Raw genomic sequence first — 21,628 nt, 5'->3', positions numbered from 1 at the left:
TTGGAAGCACCCTCACCTCCGAGTCAGGAGGTTGTGGGTTCAAGTCCCACTCCAGAGACTGGAGAACAAAAATCCAGGCCAACACTCCAGTGCAGTGCTGAGGGAATGCTGCACTGTCGGAGGTGCCGTCTTTCGAATGAGTCATTAAACCGAGACCCCGCCTGCTCTCAGGTGGATGTAAAAAATCCTATGGCACAATTTCGAAAAAGAGCAGGGGAGTTATCCCCGGTATCCTTGCCAATATTTATCCCTCAACCAACATTACTAAAACAAATTATCTGGTCATTATCACATTACTGTTTGTGGGAGCTTGCTGTGCGCAAAATGGCTGCCGCGTTTCCTACATTACAACAGTGACCACACTTCAAAAAGTACTTCATTGGCTGTAAAGCACTTTGGGACTCTGGTGGTTGTGAAAGGCGCTAGAGAAATTCAAGTATTTTTCTGCTTAAAATGAATGCAATCGGAGCGGGGGGAAATATGGGGCATGATAAGCATACTTCTCACCAGCATTACATCTGGGAGCACTGTAAATGGCGCAGGTACCCACCCTGGGAATTGGAATGGGGTCATCGACGGGGCAAACTAGCAGGTATAAGTCAACCCCCTTCTAGTTCCGCAGTGAACGAATTTCAAAACTACAGAAGGGAAGAAGGAGTGAATCTTTTACCCCCAGACTTACCAGTATCCTTAGATACAGGGGTGTGAGAGGGTGAAAGGTTCTTTTTAAAGTGGAGTCCGTTGTTAAGAAAAAAAAGTTTAGAAAGCTATTGAATTAAACTGTTTTTGCTTAGTGCCAAGGATGACACGTTATGTGAGCCAGCTGCATGGAAATACCTTAAAACATTTAAAAAAAAATTTTTTTTTTTTTTTTTTTATATAAACGCAGCGAGTTATGATGATCTGGAATGCACTGCCTGAAAGAGCGGTGGAAGCAGACAATAGTAACTTTCAAAAGGGAACTAGATAAATATTTGAAGGAAAATTTTTTACAGGGCTATGTGGAGAAGAGCAGGGGAATGAGACTAATTGGATAGCTGTACCAAAGAGCTGGCACAGGCACGATGGGCCGAATGGCCTCCTTCTCCGCTGTATCATGGTATGATTCGATGAACATTTAAAACTTAGGTGTGCCCGCATCCGGCATCACTGTACATGGGGAACCCCCACCCCCCACCCCCCCCAATACTTGATCTAACTGGGTCAGTTAAAACTGAATGGATTAAGAAAATCCTATTGTCAGCTACCCACGTACACATAAAAATCAAAAAAAAAGTCTCCATCAGCCCTCTCCCAATTTTATTTTGGACAGCACCTTCCAAACCCGCGACCTCTACCACTTAGAAGGACAAGGGCAGCAGACGCATGGGAACATCACCACCTACAAGTTCCCCTCCAAGCCACACACCATCCTGACTTGGACCTGTATCGCCGTTCCTTCACTGTCGCTGGGCCAAAATCCTGGAACTCCCTTCCTAACAGCATTGTGGGTGTACCTACACCATATGGACTGCAGCGGTTCAAGAAGGCGGCTCACCACCATCTTCTCAAGGGCAATTAGGGATGGGCACTAAATGCAGGCCTAGCCAGCGACGCCCACATCCCATCAATGAATAAAAAATAAATTTAAAAAATGCCAAAGAATTTTTTAAATATCCAGTAGCTAATTCGTTGCAACTTCAGGATGAATTCCCAACATTAATCTTTGAACTGCATGGTTGAGGAAAACAAAACAGAAAGCTGAGAAAGATAACAGCCTGCTTGAAGAAGGACACATGCAAAGCAAATCAAGTCATAACACAACAGTAATATGAAGAGGAGGATTTATGATTGCAAATATCAGGGTGGAGAGGGAGCAGGGAATGAGCTCACAGCATGAGAAGGAAGGTTTTAGAGAATCTAAGATCTGATCATGAAACACTGAACACTGTTCATCAGCAGCAATGGGCAAAGATAAGAACCCAGTCTATATAAATCTGTGAGCAACTCCATGGGCTGATAGGGCACAGAAACAGGCCCTTCGGCCCAACCAGTCCATGGCACCCAACCAGTCCATGCTGCCGTTTATGCTTCACCTGAGCCTCCTCCTTTATCTAACTATCAGCATAACCCTCATTCCCTTCTCCCTCATATGCTTATCTAGCTTTCCCTTAAATGCACCTATATTATTTGCATCAACTGCTCCGTGGTAGCAAGTTTCACATTCTCACCACTCTCTGGGTAAAGAAGTTCCTTCTGAATTCCTGGTTTGATTTCTTGGTGAGTATCTTATATTGATGGCCTCTAGTTTTGCTCTTCCCCACAAGTAAAAACACTGTCAACTCCATCAAAACCTCTCATAATTTTAAAGACCTCTATTAGGTCACCCCTCAGCCCAGCCTGTTCATCCTTTGCTGAGATGATCTTGCTGCAATAAATACATTAGCTTATATATTGTAGTGCCTTATTACTTCAAAAGCACTTCACACATGTACTTTGAAGTACAGCAAATGTCAACACAGCAACATCCAAAAAAGATGACTGACCGTTTAATTTTTTTAATTTTTAAAATGGCATGGGTCGAGGGAAGAACGTTGGCCAGGAGATTGGGAGAACTTGCGGCTCTTCGAACAGTTACACGAGATTGTTAATGACCACGAGACCCACCAAAACAGGCAAAAAGGGTCGTCTTGGTTTAACATCTCACTCAAAGGGCAGCATTTCCGACATTCTGTCGCGAGCAGACTGCTCGTTCCTGGAGAGCATCAAAGCTGAATCTTGCCCGGTCATTACTTGACAGCTACCTACACGCGCTTCCAGCAGGAGACATTAGATAGCCTGCAGAGGCAGGCGCTTTAGCTGATCTACCCCTTCCTTAACCTACGGGTATAGAGGCCAATTACAGCACCTCTATCATCTCCCTGTTTGAGATCAGTTAACTCAGTACAGGTGAGGAATTAAAGCTGGGACATTCCTTTCTGCATAGTTCAGTAACAAACCCAGTGGTGTGGTACCCACTTAGCAAATCAGAGCGCTCCAGGCAATGTTATTTGGTCGGGGTGGGGAGGGAGGCCACACTTTAAGAAACTATTAGAATTTATAAGAGTCATCAGCAAAACCACAAGCGTGGTACGCGATACTGCCAGTCGATACTGCAGCTTCTAAAACAACATCTAGCCCTTCAGGCAAAACTAGATAGCTTAAATTCTTTGAATGTGAAGGCTGTTGACATATTTCTGAAAAATGTGATCAAGCGCTATTTAAACTGCATTACTTTGAAGTGCTGTGCAGGTGGATATAGTCTTATTGCACATAGCAACTTTACAAAACAGCAATGAGAAGAATGACCAGGTAATTTGGTTTTGGTCACGTTGCTGGAGGAAGAATATTAGCCAGGGCAGCGGGTAATCCCATCAGATTCTGACACAGTTTGGTTCCAATAACTACACAGGTTAACCAACAAAAATTTAGGGCCAATCGCACCTTTCTGGTCCTGCTGCCACAGTACCCGAAAACAACACCTCCCCCTTCTCTGCCACTAGATATCAACAGACAGACATTCAGAGGCATGGGACCTCATCATTCTAATGAGTGAAGACTGGTTGGGAAAAAATATCACCTTCATTTTGAGAAGAAATTTCTAAGAGCAGTTAACACAGAGATTTGTGGCTTCATAACATCCAGGGAGTAGATTTTCTAACCAGTGGAATTGTTTCTGCTTTTCCGCTAGTGAGATTTGTGCGCGCGGGGGGGGGGTGGGGGCCAGGAAATTGAGCTGGGATTTATTTTACCAAATCATGGTGCGCAGCCCTTACACAAAACGTGGAAAAGCTTTACTTAAAATAGCACATTAGTGTTAGTTATATGGAAATTAATGCTTGCGAGATTTTCCAATCTTCTTCCCAGGAATGTGCGATGTGCTCAGCTTATCCTTGTAAAATGGGTGAGACAGACCAGTGGCATCTGAATGTTTCTCTTATTTCTTAGTGCTCAGGGTGCGGTCTGACAAGGGCATTGTGCGGTTTTAAAACCTTAAAACCTACCTCTTTGACCAAGCTTTTGGTCATCTGCCCCAATATCTCATGTGGCTCGGTGTCAAATGACGAAAAGGTCATTGACCTGAAACGTTAACTCTGTTTCTCGCTCCACAGATGCCGCCTGACCTGCTGAGTATTTCCAGCATTTTCAGTTTTTATTTCAGATTTCTAGCATCTGCAGTATTTTGCTTTCGTTCCTTTGTAGTTCCCTGTCTATTTCTTCCTACTCAACCGACTCCCCTCTCCAGTTTAATATCTGCAAATTGGAGCAGTTTGCTTTGGTTCTCTAAATCATTAATGCCAATAATGTTATCAGGATAGGCTGAGGGTGTTGGGGATATTTTAGTTAGAGAAATGTAGGCCTGGAAGGGATATAAATGAAGTTTTCAAAATTAAGAGATTAAATTGTCAAGTTGGATGGGTTATTTGGGATGAATAGGGATGGTAGGACTAAGGGAAATCCAGAGAGAATTCTTGGGCAAAACATTCAATTAGAAGTGAGTAATTCTTTTCAGAGTCATCACCTTCCGGTACTGATTACTAACATGTGCAGTAAGCATAGATTCCCTATAGTCCTTCAAAAAGGAGCTAGACAAGTTTGAGAGAGGAGGACATTTTGAGATGGTGGCGGGTTAAGGCCCACCCAGAGACGCCGCTTTGTTAGCTTGTGACTACTGCGCAAAAGCCAGAGTTCGACAGCGAGGTTGCGTAGAAAGATTAAGCTTATTAAAGCTAAGAGTAACAGTATTAATCTGATAACAATGAGCAATTATACAACCTGGCTACCCTGGAATCGCGAGCTCATCAGACCCCGACTTCCAGCTACAAGGTGGGTGAGCTCTAAAAGCCCCTGACCACTAGCCCTATAATTATACCCAATATGCTGGGGTCTAATTACAGTACATATGTTTTGGCCTTGTCCCTGAACAGTATTCTGTTGTTAACCATCTGTTATCTGTAGGTGTCTGGTTCTTGCAGCTACAAGCCCAGCTTGTTCCCAAACAATAACCTGCAAGCTCAGTTGGTATGTCGCAAGGACATTTTCACGTGCTGTAAACAGACAAGACCTGATGGGAGAATAGTCAACTTTCTGACCTGGTTTAATTGGCATTTGAAGGATTAATAGGTTACTTGGGAGTTTTCCTTCAGGAGTTAGAGAGGAATTTGCCCACATTTGTTTTCTAAACCGGCTTCAGGTTTTTTTTTGTTGCCACTTTTCCAGAATATTGCGAGACTCGGAACTGGGGTGGGGGGGGGGGGGGGGGGGGGAGGAGGGAAGAAAAGTGATCAGCCCCTTACCCGATTTCAATCCCTGGCTTAAGTATGCGTGTAAAGCTCATTGTTAGCAACAGCCTGCACATCTATCCTCATTTAGATTACTGGCTGATTCAAATTTTCTCTTGGGTTAGAAAACAATTAATCCTAGCTAGAACCTCTGCATGATCTTTCCCTCGCAAAGGCCTCAAAGTTTCCAGACAAAGCTTTACTATCACTAGATGTTTTAGGTCTTCACATTTGCAGCAGTGTGCATTATACATGGGTCCTGAGCTGAAGGTCAAGTAGGCTAGGAAACCATTCCATTTCTTGCCTTAGTGTGTAATAATGGTACCAACCCTTGATTTCTCAAGAGATTCCTAAAGATGGATTTTGAATCTCACGAGATTAAACTATTCACATCTGCATGATTCCTGGTTCTTCAGATTTACTGCTAAATGCTCCAGAGCACCCCCTTACTAGTGCAGCTAAGTTTACATTTATACCCTTTTATCCACTTGATCCAGTTAATCTCATTACCTTTCCCTCCTGCTTTGCTGCAGCTTCTGGCAGTGCTGTTGCTAGAAAACCAAAGTTAACATTGAAGGAACTTGGTCTTGGGTTCAAGGTCTAGATTAGGTTAGTCTGTGAGTTAGGTTGGCTGAGATTTAGGGTTCGGTTTAGGCTTATAGTCAATTTATTTCAGGGGGAACTTTATTTTGTTGTGTGGGGGGGGGGCGGTTACTTCAACAGGACCTTGCTGCTGCTATCTGGGGTCAAAGGTTGCAGGAGTGGGGACAATCACTGTAGGGCAGGATTGGTGCCCTCCTTAACCAATTCCAATTTAACCGCTGGTCTTGAAACTAATGATCATAGCCATTTTTATGCAACTTGTTGACAAAAAAAGTGGACTTTCTTGCTCTGTGGTCTTTGAAGAACTCCGATACGAGGACTGACCGACAGCGCCTCCCTCCCCGCTCAGACCAATGAGTAATCAAGCAGTGTATTCTGTGACTGTATTCTGGGATAGACAATGCATGTGTGGGAAGGTTGCGGATTTGTTACATCTGAACGTACTCAAGATCTGGGACTGATGCCACCAGCCTCAATATCAAGGGTTTCCCTTAGACCATCAAGGCAACTACATGGGGCAGTCTTAAAGTCTTTACTAAAAGGGCAACATTTATCTGCCGATGGACACTTTTTCATGCTCTGGCCTTAATGCAGTCCTTAGTTCACGTTATTGTAGTGTATGTAACCTGTACCACCTTAAGAGACTACCTTAAGGTGATGAACTACTTTCTGATGGCTCCTGTATATTGTAGTACTGGTGGTGACCACACCGGTATATAAACCCTGTGGAGCAGTTTGTATTTCAGTTCAGCCCTGACCCTCAATTACTAAAGACCTGTTTAAGTATTCTGTTGTCTGTGTCCAGTTATTCAGCATAACTACATTTGGAAAACACAGACTCAACAGTGGCGACGAGTCTGATCGTACCTAGCGGCAGTTTTGCATCCAAGGAAGCTTCATCCTCAGAACGGGCGTCAAAAAGGGGCATCCGCCCTCATCATCCTGCTGAGCACCGCATCGCACGGGAGGCATCGAGAACCCGGTTTGGATTTGCTGGCCACGAAGTCCACCATCAGCAACAGGCAGTGATCATCCCTTCTACGACAGCGGCGGGTAAGCCCGATCTAGCGACACGGAGAGAAAGTCGGCCGAGTTGTCAGTGGGAGAAGGGGAGGGAAACCGAAGAAAAGGGCGGAGAACACGACCGCAGCCGGTGAAAAGGGCCGGACTGCAATCGGGCAGAGACGCGCAGCAGCCAGGAAAGCGTTAATGTCCACGAGGACCGCGGGAGCGGCGGGGAACAAGAGCAGCAGCGTCGGGGGAAATAAGGACCGCTGGGAGGCGAGAACGGCAACAGCGCGGTAATCGCCATTTTAGTCGGCGGGGGAAGAAGATAAGCGCGGGAAGCCGCCATTTTGGAAAAATAAATAAAATAAAGGAAACTCAACAAGATGCCAAAAACGGGTAACATCACTGCTTTTGATAGCGATGTAGAAGATTGGGCCACTTATGTGGAACGCGTTGAAGTTTACTGTACAGCGAATGAGGTACCGGCGGATAAGAAAGCACTAACCATATTAAACGCAATGGGTGCGAAGACGTACGGGTTATTAAGGCACCTTGTAACACCAGATAAACCGGTAGGAAAGAGTTTCGCGGATATTGTTACTATCCTGCAAGAGCATTTAAACCCCACGCCGCTGCTGATAGCGGAACGATTTAAATTTTACAAAAGAATTCAGCTTAAAGAGGAAAGCAACGCTGAATTCTTAATCGAACTGCGCAAGTTATCAAAGTACTGTCAGTTCGGTACAGGACTAGCAGACGCTCTGAGAGATAAGTTCGTGGGTGGGCTACTAAAGGAAGGAACCCAGAAGCGACTGCTAGAGGAAAAGGATCTTACGCTGGACAAAGCTTTCAGCATTGCAGCATCGCACGAGGCAGCAGCACGAGGCACTGCAGAAATGCAGCAAAGGCCATCGGAATTCAGCACCAATGAAATGGCATTGGGTGCAGTAAAGTGTTATCGTTGCGGAAGGACAACGCATGATCAGAACCAGTGCTGGTTCAAAGATAAAGAATGCAGGAAATGTGGCAGACTTGGTCACATAGCGAAAGTATGCCGGTCAGGAAAGAAGACCAGCAACAAAAAGTCGCCGCAGGAGAAGTACAAGAAAGTACACAAGGTGACAGAGAACAGTTCGGATGAACAAAAGACGGATTCAGACTCCAGCAGTAAGGAACTGGGTTGTCTAAAAATACATAATGTGGGTAACACAGCAGACCACCAAACTATCTGGGTCATGCTTCGGATAGCAGGAGTCCAAGTGAAGATGGAATTGGACACTGGATCGGCATGGACGGTCATGAATAAGCAAGAGTACAAAAGGTTATTCTCACACATTCCCCTGAGGGATACGGAGATTGTATTGAAAACATACACGGGGCAAAGAGTATACCCCATCGGAAAGATAAAGGTAAAGGTGGTCTACAATGGTAAAGAAAGTCAGGGAATGGACTTGTATGTGTTACCTGAGGGAGGTCCACCACTACTGGGACGGGAATGGATCCGGAGAATAAATATGGACTGGCATTCCTTACAAGCACTAACTGTAGATTCCTGTAAAGAGGACGATGTCAAACCTAAATGACTGTCCAAAATATTGGACGATGCTAAGGAGGTGTTCCAACAGGGACTGGGAACACTGAAAGGAATTACGGCAAACATCAAGGTTGAAGAACATGCAAACCCAAAATTTTTCAAAGCCAGACCGGTACCTTATGCGATACGACCTGCTGTGGAAGCAGAGCTGGAAGGGCTAGAACGTTCAGGAGTACTGTCAAAGGTGGACTGGAACGAATGGGCCACGCCCATTGTTCCCGTCATGAAGCGTTCGTTGAGCAACAAGCCGGGGGAACCTGGGAAGGTTCGCATCTGTGCGGATTTCAAGATCACTGTTAATCCGGTTCTTCACACGGTGCAATATCCGCTTCCGCGGATTGAGGATATCTTCGCCTCGCTGTCTGGCGGGAAACACTTCACCAAGATAGACCTGGCGCGGGCGTACTTACAGATGGAAGTTGATGAAGCATCACGCCAGTATCTCACGATCAACACACATAAGGGCTTATATCGGTAAATAATAGACTGGTTTTTGGAGTGGCATCGGCTCCAGCGATTTGGCAAAGGGCCATGGAGCAGGTATTACAGGGAATTCCAGGCACACAATGCTACCTGGACGACATTCTGATTACAGGAGATGATGATAAGGAACACCTCGCGAATTTGGAGCAGGTGCTCACCAGGTTGAAAGAATATGGACTCAGAGTTAATCGCCAGAAATGTGAGTTCTTTCAGAAGCGAATCCCGTACTGCGGTCACGTCATTGACCAGGAGGGGCTTCATAAGTCACCTGACAAGATCGAAGCTGTTGTGAAAGCTCCCGCTCCAGAAAATGTATCCCAGTTGAGGTCGTTCCTTGGGTTGATTAACTATTACCACAAGTTTCTTCCAAATTTATCCACGGTGTTACACCCGCTGAACACTCTTTTGCAAATGGGAGTACCATTGAAGTGGAGCGAGGACTGTAAGCGGGCTTTTCAAAAAAGCAAGGCACTGATCACCTCTAAGGAAGTGCTGGTTCACTTTAACCCAACGCTGCCTATTCGTTTAGCTTGTGATGCTTCTGCATATGGTATCGGGGCAGTGCTCTCACATAAGTTGCCAAATGGCTTGGAAAGGCCAGTCGCGTTCGCATCCAGATCATTGACCTCCGCTGAGCGCAACTATGCTCAGATAGATAGGGAGGCTCTCAGCCTCGTGTGGGGAGTTAAGAAATTTAACCATTACCTGCAAGGCCAAAGGTTTACGCTGCTGACAGATCACCAGCCGTTGGTTTCCATCTTTAACCCTAAGAAGGGTGTTCCGGTTATGACGGCGCAGAGGCTTCAGAGATGGTCCCTTTTCCTAGGGGCACATCAATATGATATCGAATTCAAAGGTACAAAGCAACATGGTAATGCTGATGGGCTGTCGCGCCTGCCACTACCTACAGCGGAAGAGGCACCGGCAGTTGACCCTGTCGAGATATTTCACTCGACCATCATCGAATGCTTACCAGTCACCAATGCGAGTATTGAGAGAGAGACCAGAAACGACCCGACACTGTCTCGGGTCTACGATTTGACAGTGAAGGGATGGCCAACACATGGCGAACCACTGTTACCGGCATTCTCAACCAGACGAGAGCAGCTGTCCGTCTGTCAAGGAACATTGATGTATGGAACAAGGGTGATTATTCCTCCTAAATTAAGGGAGAGAGTTCTGAAGGAACTGCATGAAGGTCATCTGGGGGGAGTCAAGATGAAAGGCCTTGCTAGGGCTTATGTGTGGTGGCCAGGTATCGACAAACAAAGAGAGGATCTGACTAAAAGCTGCTCAGGGTGCCAAAAAGTTCAAAATGCACCTCCAATTGCACCGCTGCATCCGTGGGAATGGCCTTCAACCCCATGGCAACGTGTGCATATCGACTTTGCAGGTCCATTCATGGATTCCATGTTTTTGATAGCGGTAGACGCACATTCTAAATGGCCAGAAGTGATTAAGATGTCGACCACTACCTCTCAAAAGACAATCGCAGTTCTAAGAACCATATTTGCAAGGAATGGGCTGCCGGAACAAATATGTTCAGACAACGGACCACAGTTCATGTCAGAAGAATTCCAGAAATTCATGAAGAAGAATGGGGTGAAACACTATACATCTGCCCCATATCATCCGGCTACAAATGGGTTGGCCGAGAGATTTGTACAAACGTTCAAAAAGGCGATAAAGGCCATGAGCGAAGACCATATTCCACTACAACACAAGGTGGACAATTTCCTGATGGCATATCGAAACGCCACACATGCAGTGACAAATCAAAGCCCTGCCATAATGTTCTATAACAGGAGGTTGCGGTCCCGATTGGATTTGTTAAAACCCAATGTGCGTAGGGTAGTCGAAAACAAACAATTCCAGCACGTAAATAACAAGGCCACTCGGAGTTTTGAAATAGGACAACCAGTGTTGGCCAGGGACTATAGGAATGATAAATGGCAATCCGGAACAATTCGTGCCCGACAAGGACCCTTGATGTACACGGTAGACGTTGGTGAGAACGTAATACGACGTCATGCTGACCAACTTGTGGAATCGAGAACAAGGGTCGACCCCATGTCTACGGCAGAGACACCAGTTGAAGAAGTTATTGAGCCTGTAGCATCTACCTCAGACTCGAACGTACATGATGATGTTCAATCCATAAGAGATCAAATGGATGAGTCACCCCAGCAACGAGAACCAGAGACCCCTGAAAGGCGTTATCCGGCCCGGATCAGGAGGCCTCCTCAGAGACTGAATCTTTGAACAGTTTTGTTTGAAAGTTGTATATATGTTATGTTTAAATTGGGGTGTACACTGTTAAGCTAAAAGGGGAGGAATTGTAGTGTATGTAACCTGTACCACCTTAAGAGACTACCTTAAGGTGATGAACTACTTTCTGATGGCTCCTGTATATTGTAGTACCGGTGGTGACCACACCGGTATATAAACCCTGTGGAGCAGTTTGTATTTCAGTTCAGCCCTGACCCTCAATTACTAAAGACCTGTTTAAGTATTCTGTTGTCTGTGTCCAGTTATTCAGCATAACTACATTTGGAAAACACAGACTCAACAGTTATGAAAATGGCCAACTTTGGTTTAATAGCACTGGAAGGCCGATTGTATGGTGGAGCACTGCCTGGGAAATTGCGGACCCACTGAGCCTGATTTTGTACCCAATCACTGCGTTGGCACTTAAATACAAGGAGCGAAAGCACTGGAATGAAAATGAGCTTTACTTAACTGCAATAGTTTTATCTCACTACCTGGCCTCTCGAGTTATAGAGGCCAGATAGATATAATTACCATATCAAATAAAATGTGGCGTATTCACAGGGAAACTCAACTGGTAAAAATATATTTACTGCAACTATCTAGGCTGTACTGAAGACAGTTTGGAGTGTCGTGAAAATGTGCGTCCACCCCTGCAAAATTTTTGGGCCACAATTAGGCTTCAGGAAGCTAAAGATCCCGGTCATTTCCCCCCCCCCCTCCCTCACCCAAGTTTATCGTGGGTATGTCCTGATGTGCATAAAGAACAAATGAAAAATAAAAGGATTCCTGGAGTAAAATTAGTCACTTTTTACTATAACAGGACATTACAGTCTCCCTCCTTCCTATAGTTTTCTGCCCTTGTGAAAGCATCAAGTCCTGGGGGTGAGGGGGGAGTGGGGAATAGCTCCACAGGTGTCAGGAACTGTTCTGCACATTATTCATGTATGAACTTAAGACACTGAAAGTTGACTGGCTATTCTCCAAAGATGCCTCACAGCCAAGTCCATTCGTATTCTCATCCAGTGTCCACGCTTGTGTACTTTCCAGCAGGGGTCACTGAACAGTAATCAGGAGCAGTAAGCCTGGCTGTTTCCTCACCTCCTCCTGCACCCTCACGCGCCCCGCTCCCCCCCCCCCCGCCTCCCCCAACTGATGGGGACAAGTGTAGCTCTCCAATTACAATACCAGCTACAATCAGCTCACCCCGCACAGACCAGGAATCACACTGGGGGCCTTCTGGCCAATATGCTCAATCATACAAGGGAGTTGCGTGGTTCAGGTTAGTGATCACTGGTAAAGCTTCAATAACCCAATTTGGCTCCCTGGCTATCGATACAAAATTAAAAGAGATCACCTCAGAAATGGAATTTGAAACCTTCTTAAATCCATGATTTCTTACTAACTGGAGATTACAGTCCTGTACTACTTTCTGGTAAGAGCGAGAGACAGAGAGCGAGAGAGAGACAGAGAGCGACAGAGCGAGAGAGAGAGCGACAGAGCGAGAGAGAGAGCGACAGAGCGAGAGAGAGAGAGAGCGAGAGAGAGAGCGAGAGAGAGAGCGAGAGAGAGAGCGAGACAGAGAGCGAGACAGAGAGCGAGACAGAGAGCGAGAGAGAATACAAGCTGGATAAAAAGACAATCAGTTAATGAGCATCTGGAATGGATTAACCATCTGCACATTCAAATGAGAAAGTGCTCATTTCTATATATTATAGATTAAGGTTGTTGGTTTAAAGACACAGACTGTGGAAGGCACTGCATGTACTGTAATAGGTTACTAATACAGTAACCCGTGTGATTTTTTTTCTTCCCCCAGTGACAGTTTTCACTACTCCGCTAGGTGTTGGCTTTTTCCTGGGATTTGATTCCACGGGTGCAAACTGTCCTCAGCTACCCTGCCCTGGCCATTATTCATTAGTGAATCATGTGTTGGCAGGTATTCCGTGGCAGGAAGAGAGAGTAGGGACACATCAGGATCACAGTCGAGAATAAATGTGCTCACAGAAGCGTCCTCCCAACAGCTATTGCTGGATAATTATCAGCAGCAGGAACCTTGGTTGATTTTCCTCTTCCTAATGCAGGGCGCAGGTCAATTGTAGTGTCACTAGCACCACCTAGTAACCTACACCTTATTAATACACACACAAGCATTATTACTGGCTATTGGCATTTTTTTTTTAAAACAAATGTCAGGGGGAATAGTGTGATCAACAGATTGGGAAAAGACGGGGTAAAGGATCATACACCACGTGCCCAGTGGGACACAAGACATAGTTTTACGCTCAAATGAATTCCCATTGAAACATTAAATCAAAAATTGAAAGCTTAATGCTAACAAATCCCACTGTGTACATTAGACAGGTTTGATTCTCAAATTCAGCATTGCTCCTTTACTATACACATTGTAAAAAGCCCCAAAAATGATGCCCGGAAACTATTCATACTATTATATATATATATATATTTTTTTAAAGGAATTAGTTAAAATCACCAAAAGAAACTTTACAAAAGGTCAAAATAAGATTTGAATTCAGCTTGTAATCAAACACTACAGTCACCCGTGGTGAGGGACAGTGATGCTGAGGACCGGGAGTTGAGTTTCAGAGCAAACCGAAAAGTGTAGGACGGGCCCGCTGGAAATCCAGGAGCAGCTAAGAGTAGAGGAAAGGCCCGGGGAAGTGGCAGGCACAACTGTGAAAGCATTGGGAAGGCAGCCCACGAGGGGGGAAAAACACAAAACAACTGAAAGTGGGTCAGAGGCAGCACCTCACTTGCATGCACAGATGTTTGCAAGCACCATTGCAGCCTTGCACACAATACAGGAGGGGCCCCCCATAAAAAGGCATCAAGAGATAGGGGCCTAGAAATTCTTTCGTGCTGGAATGAGTGCAGGGAACAATCACTGTGCTTGAACAGGTAAGCCCCGAGGTGCACCCGAAATTGGGCCTCGGGCCTCACTTAAATCAGACCGGCGAGCTGCAAACACCTGCTGGGCATCCCCAGGCAACTCACCGGCGATAAGGCTTCAATCTTTGGGCTTCTGCACTGCCGGCAGCAGCCTCAGGGTAGGGTGTTAAAGGGGGAGGGGATACAATCGGGAAGAGGTGCGACTCGAATAAGGGAGGGCAATCGGGCGACTGGGGCCAGGGGTCGATTGAGACATCGACTCGAGGTGGCGATCAGTTGCAGTTTGGCAGTCACCACTAACTTACAGGTCAATTGCTTCTCTCTGTTCAGAGACCTTTCCAACAATTAACACTTGCGACTTTACATCCAAAGTGGGTTTCTCAATTTTTAGGGTGAAATAATCATTAGTAACCAGCTGATTGGTTTGTAGTCAAGTTGATTTCAACATCTGGATCACGTGTGGAATCCAGACACACAGAGGCCGTGGCACCAAGAGCGTACTGAGATTTTAAGGCTAGAATTGGCTCTTTGGGAAACTGGGAGTGTTGCCATTTACATTCAGGATCTCTACTTCAACACGACACAGATTGAAAGGATTTTCGCTCATGACCTTCAAAGACAATATGCCAGTAAGACCTGGCCCACAAAGCAATTCTGCGTCAATTTTTTCTTTTACAAACGACATCCATATGCATCCAAATACTGTTTCCTAGGACCAGCGTGGTTGTTCATTACAAATGGAACAATTAGACATGATCTAGGTTCGCATTCAGCAGGTGGTCTCTCATTGGAGATTAATTACAATGGGGAGACCTTCCAGCTAGAATATTGCCGTCGCATACAAGAGCAGGGGGGTTCTCCCCCGTGTGCTGGGGCCAATATTTATCCCTCGACCACCAACACAAACAGATGATCTGGTGCGGTCTGTGGGACCTTGCTGTGCGCAAATTGGCTGCTGCGTTTCCTACATCACAACAGCGACCACGCTGCAAAAGTACTTCATTGGCTGTGAAGCGCGTTGGGACATCCAGAGTCCATGAAAGGCACTGTCGAAATGCATGCTCTTTCTCTCAACAGGTGGTTTTGTATTAGAAGGGTCCTGAAGACAAGTAGTACTGCAGTGCTTTACCACTGATTCCATTTTAAGCAATGGGGCATATGGACCAATCGGTATGTTTTAGGGTCACTGTTTCTTTGTCAATGAGCATTTAAACCAGTCAGATTATTTATTTTTTTAAATCAGATGTTTGTGTTTTGTGGCATATGCTATATACAAGACTTTTAATTAGGTGGCCAGATAAGTTACAAAAATATGGAATTAAAAGTTAAAAATAGCTGTTCGACTCCCTGAATCTTGGTGTGTATTGACTTAGTTTATCACGTGTGCATCTTTCCAGAGTTTGGGAGCGGATTAAAGGAAATGGTAGATGTTGGATTTTAATTACGGGTCTGAAAGTATTTTTTCCCCCCCCTAACGCTTCTAATAATGTTACCAAATAAGGCTGGCAAAAGCATATTTGAGGTAGGGTTTTCCAGCATCATTTTTCTTCCTTTTCAGTTCACCAATGACAAAATCATAAGTGACTTACAAAATGGGGGAAAAAAAGTTCCTTTTTTTTTTACCTGCCATCCTAAGTCCCGAAAACTCACATAGAGTTCATGCTTTTTGCAAGCTTGTCGCTGGTCACTGGTGTTGTATTCTGTTAGAAGAAATAAAATGAAGTGTTTTTTTAAAATAAATAGTCACAATGATAAGTACAGAGCAGGGATGCTTTTTGGCCTATCTTGCTTATAAAGCGAAAACCATCCTCACGGCAACCAACTTCCCCTTGAATTACTCAAATTTTGACCTCTGTGACTACTTCGAAGTCCATTCCTGGTATTAATCACCGAGAAGAAGTTCTTCCTGATGCCCAGTCCTTAACTTGCCTTTTAACAGTTTGTACCCAAGTCCCCTTTGTCCTGTAGTCATGGTGTAATTTGATAGGGTGTTCAAGATTAACCATTTCCATTCCACTTAACATCTTGCGTACCTCTATAAAAAGGTCCCTCGCATTTGCTTCCTTTCAAAGCTGGAGTCGAAACTTTTCTAACCTTTCCCCATAAATCAGTCTCCTGACATGATGATTCAGCCTCGTGGCCCGAGTCAGCACCATTTCCAGGACCGAGATGTTTCCCTTGTGCCTCGGTGACAGTATTAAAGCAGCATCCTGACAAAAGCACAATATAGCTTAACCAAGTTGGCTTCAGACTTAAACTGCACTCATTTGGCAAATAGTTCAGCATTCTCTTTAATAATTGCTGCGCTGTAAGGGCTGGACGTGGTCAGTGTAGGGTCTACTATGACTCTCGGATCTCTTCCAGCCTCTCCGGCCAACACTACTCAATATGTTCCCCATTTCCCCCCCGCAATGTGCAAGGCCATGCACTTATCCCTGTTGAATTTCACCAGTCATTGTTCTGTCCATTTGTAGAATATTGTCTAAATCCTTCCGTAATTCCTCAGCTCTCTCTCTCGGGTCTACTGCGTCCAACCCCCACCCACGTAGCTGAGCATCACCTATGAATTTAACCAACTTACACTGAGGCTCAGATTCAAGATCATTTTTGTGGATCAGAAATAGTAAGGCCCCCTGGAGTACTCCATTCTTGCCACCTGGGTGCCTTTCCTCTAACCAGCATCTGTGGCTTCCTCAAAAGTTTTACCTAGGATACTACTACAGGAAACTTCCGATTTACCGGCACCTAAATAACCGGAAATCTCGGTTAACCGGCAAAATTCAGGAGTATCCGGTTTTACTTCATATTTATTTGCCTTCTTCCATCTGTGCTGTGCAAGGGTGTGGCTGCAGCTGTTGCTAAGCTACAGAGACGCTTGAAACTTGTGTTCATTGTTCTACACTTGTTGCTAAGCAACAGGGTTTGTTGCTTTATACGGAGCTGTCAGCTCTCCCTATCTTTTACTATAGCGTTCGGTTATCCGGAATTTTTGATGAACCGGCACCACGTCGGTCCCGTCCGTGCCGGATAAAAAAAAGTTTCCTGTAAATTACGTTTGTGTAGCAGCCTTTCACGTGCAACTTTATCAAAGGTCTGGAAGTCTAGGTACACTAGTAGCATTGGGTTTTTGTGTGTCCACTTGCGATAACACTTCTTCAAAAAAGTCAAGGTGGTGTACCAAACTGGTTGCCACTTACTAGATTACTTTCATAAAGGTATACTCAACTTTGTTCCCAATGATCATTTCCAGTTATTGATGTAAAACTAATGAATCTGTTACCAGGATTTGTTTCATAGACTTTCTTGAAATTAGGTACTAGGCCGGCTTGTTTACAGTTCAGTGGGACCTTTCATGATGACCGTCAGCAGTTGCAGATTTCATCCCTAGTTTCATTTAACACCATCGGATTGATACAGCTGGCCATCACATAGTCATTAAGTTTAATTGTAGAACCTCCTATGATGGATGGTACGTTTCTAGTACATTCTCTAGTGAAAACTTTCAAGATGTATGAGCATTTAGTACGTTTGGGGAGAAAGCAGGGACAGGGTACTGAATTTGGATGATCAGCCATGATCTCACTGAATGGCGGAGCAGGCTCGAGGGGCCTACTCCTGCTCCGATCTTCTATGTTAAGTACTTTTAGTTCATCCTCAGCTTCAACTCTGTTTTCATCCTTAAGGATCTCAATTCTGGAAGAATTTCTTACTGTGGCATTTGACTTTGACCTCTATAGCTATGCTCCTTTCTAGTTCCCCTTTTGTGATGACTATCCTAGTGGTTTCCTTCACCTTTTTCCTTTCAAGCTTTGCAGTTATTTTTCACTTCATTTTATATTTAGGTCAAGTTTCTTGTACTTACCCTGCATGCTCATCTGTATGTCCTTACAGGTATTTCATTTGCCCTCAACTGAAATGTGTTTTTTTTAAAAAAAAGTTAAACATGATTTGATTTATTTAAGCTCTTCCCTTATTGTCCTGTACCCGAGTATTGGTTTGTGGTACTAGTTTATCCAAGGTCTTGTCAAATGTAAGCACGTTACAACCGCTATGAAAAACAATGAGAAGAATAAAACATGGACGGACCACCCGGCATCGACCTCAGCACCGGCTTCAGACACGACAACGGCACACCCAGCCCAGTCGACCCTGCAAAGTCCTCCTCACTAACATCTGGGGACTTGTGCCAAAATTGGGAGAGCTGTCACACAGACTAGTCAAGCAACAGCCTGACATAGTCATACTCACAGAATCATACCTTTCAGCCAATGTCCCAAACTCCTCCATCACCATCCCTGGGTATGTCCTGTCCCACCGGCAGGACAGACCCACCAGAGGGGGCGGCACAGTGGTATACAGTCAGGAGGGAAAGGCCCTGGGAGTCCTCAACATTGACTCCGGACCCCATGAAGTCTCATGGCTTCAGGTCAGGCACAGACAAGGAAAGCTCCTGCTGATTTCCACCTGCCGCCCTCCCTCAGCTGATGAATCAGTACTCCTCCATGTTGAACACCACTTGGAAGAAGCACGGAGGGTAGTAAGGGCACAGAATGTACTCTGGGTGGGGGACTTCAATGTTCATCACCAAGAGTGGCTTGGTAGCACCACTACTGACCGAGTCCTGAAGGACATAGTTGCCAGACTAGGACTGCGGCAGGTGGTGAGAGAACCAACACAAGGGAAAAAACCTACTTGATCTCGTTCTCACCAATCTACCGGTCACAGATGCAGCTGTCCATGACAGTACTGGTAGCAGTGACCACCGCACAGTCCTTGTGGAGACGAAATCTCGTCTTTACACTGAGGACACCCTCCATCGTGTTGTGTGGCACTACCACTGTGCTAAATAGGATAGATTCAGATCAGATCTAGCAGCTCAAAACTGGGCATCCATGAGGCGCTGTGGGCCATCAGCAGCAGCAGAACTGTATTCCACCACAATCTGTAAGCTCATGGCCCGGCATGTCCCTCACTCTACCATTACCATCAAGCCAGGGGACCAACCCTGGTTCAATGAGGAGTGCAGAAGCGCATGCCAGGAGTAGCACCAGACGTACCTAAAAACGAGGTGCATGCTATAGACAGAGTTAAGCGATCCCACAATCAACGGATTAGATCAAAGCTCTGCAGTCCTGCCACATCCAGTCATGAAAGATGGTGGACAATTAAACAACTAACAGGAGGAGGCGGCTCCATGAATAGTCCCATCCTCAATGATGCCGGAGCCCAACATGTGCGTGCAAAAGACAAGGCTGAAGCGTTTGCAACCATCTTCAGCCAGAAGTGCAGAGTGGATGATCCATATCGGCCTCCTCCCGAGGTCCCCACCATCACAGAAGCCAGTCTTCAGCCAATTCGATTCACTCATGTGCTATCAAGAAACGGCTGAGCGCACTGAATACAGCAAAGGCTATGGGCCCCCGACAACATCCCGGCTATCGTGTTGAAGACTTCTGCTCCACAACAAGCAATGCCTCTAGCCAAGCTGTTCCAGTACAGCTACAACACTGGCATCTACCCAACAATGTGGAAAACTGCCCAGGTATACCCTGTCCACAAAAAGCAGGACAAATCCAATCTGGCCAATTACCGCCCCATCAGTCTACTCTCAATCGTCAGCAGTGATGGAAGGTGTCGTCGACTATCAAGCGACACTTACTCACCAATAACCTGCTCACCAATGCTCAGCTTGGGTTCCACCAGGACCACTCGGCTCCAGACCTCATTACAGCCTTGGTCCAAACATGGACAAAAGAGCTGAATTCTAGAGGTGAGGTGAGTGTGACTGCCCTTGACATCAAGGCAGCATTTGACCGAGTGTGGCATCAAGGAGCCCTAATAAAATTGAAATCAATGGGAATCAGAGGGAAAACTCTCCACTGGCTGGAGTCATACCTAGCACAAAGGAAGATGGTTGTAGTTGTTGGAAGTCAATCATCTCAGCCCCAGGACATCGCTGCAGGAGTTCCACAGGGCAGTGTCCTAGGCCCAACCATCTTCAGCTGCTTCATCAATGACCTTTCCTCCATCATAAGGTCAGAAGTAGGGATGCTCGCTGATGATTGCAGCGTTTAGTTCCATTCACAACTCCTCAGATAATGAAGCAGTCCATGCCCGAATGCAGCAAGACCTGGACAACATTCAGGCTTGGGCTGATAAGTGGCAGGTAACATTCACGCCACACAAGTGCCAGGCAATGGCTATCTCCAACAAGCGAGAGTCTAACCACCGCCCCATGACATTCCATCGCCGAATCCCCCACCATTAACATCCTGGGGAGTCACCATTGACCAGAAACTTAACTGGACCAGCCACATAAATACTGTGGCAACAAGAGCAGGTCAGAGGCTGCCTATTCTGAGGCGAGTGTCTCACCTCCCAAAGCCTTTCCACCATCTACAAGGCACAAGTAAGGTGTGTGATGGAATACTCTCCACTTGCCTGGATGAGTGCAGCTCCAACAACACTCAAGAAGCTCGACACCATCCAGGACAAAGCAGCCCGCTTGATTGGCACCCCATCCACCACCTTAAACATTCATTCCCTCCACCATCGGTGCACCGTGGCTGCAGTGTGTACCATCTACAGGATACACTGCAGCAACTCGCCAAGGCTTCTTTGGCAGCACCTGCAACCTCTACCACCTAGAAAGACAAAGGCAGCAGGCGCATGGGAACACCATCACCTGCAATTTCCCCTCCAAGTTACACACCATCCTGTCTTGGAAATATATCGCCGATCCTTCATCGTCGCTGGGTCAAAATCCTGGAACTCCCTCCCCAACAGCACTGCGGGAGTACCTTCACCACAAGGACGACAGTGGATCAAGAAGGTGGCTCAACACCACCTTCTCAAGGGCAATAAATGCTGGCCTTGCCAGCGATGTCCACATCCCAGGAACGAATGAAAAAAATTGTTATGTTATCGTCCCTGTTGCCCAAGGTTACCACTATAACCATTCCCAGAATACTATGCACCATTTGGCATTGCCAAATTGAAATGCGAGTTACCCCTTGTGACATGTCGAACACTGGGGCAGAAAGCAGTCATTCATTAGCGCAAATCCTGGACTGCCTTAGTTTATGTGTGGCTAAGTCCCCACTTAAGTATGACCTTTCCACTCTCACATTCTATCCATTCTTCTTCATAGAGTTGCCTGTCCTTTTTGTTTTGACCCAGTGGTCTACAGCAAATCCCTAGAATTATTGTTGCGCCCTTTGCACTACATACTTCCAGCCAGACTATTTAGTTGTACCAATCCTTGACACACACAGCTATTCCATCTCCTTTACAGTCTAGGCTGTAAAAACCTTGTATGTTGTGCACATCTGTCACTAGGTGTCAACTATTTTGGGATCTCAATTATACCACAGTTGCTACAACAGCCTCAAGGTCAGGCATCATGTTGAGAATGTTTCCTTGCATTCCTATATTTGTAGCTTAAAACATTAATGCTATCCCT

The 21,628-nt window shown here is 45.7% G+C and overlaps 1 protein-coding gene across 1 annotated transcript in view; it reads right to left on the bottom strand.

The window, feature by feature from the left end:
- Positions 1 to 21,628, bottom strand: part of bmp6 (bone morphogenetic protein 6) — a 161,175-nt gene that overhangs the window by 4,335 nt on the left and 135,212 nt on the right. Inside the window, exon 5 of the mRNA XM_085993601.1 lies at positions 15,790 to 15,866. Coding sequence (XP_085849727.1) covers positions 15,790 to 15,866 — 77 coding nt within the window. The remainder of the gene's footprint in view (positions 1 to 15,789; positions 15,867 to 21,628) is intronic.

Source organism: Somniosus microcephalus, chromosome 7, assembly GCF_052327205.1.
Source record: "Somniosus microcephalus isolate GS21.2 chromosome 7, FLI_Smic_1.0, whole genome shotgun sequence".
NCBI classification, from domain to species: domain Eukaryota; kingdom Metazoa; phylum Chordata; class Chondrichthyes; order Squaliformes; family Somniosidae; genus Somniosus; species Somniosus microcephalus.
The sequence above is the reverse complement of the archived record's forward strand: the minus strand, read 5'-3'. Positions and strand labels throughout refer to the sequence as shown.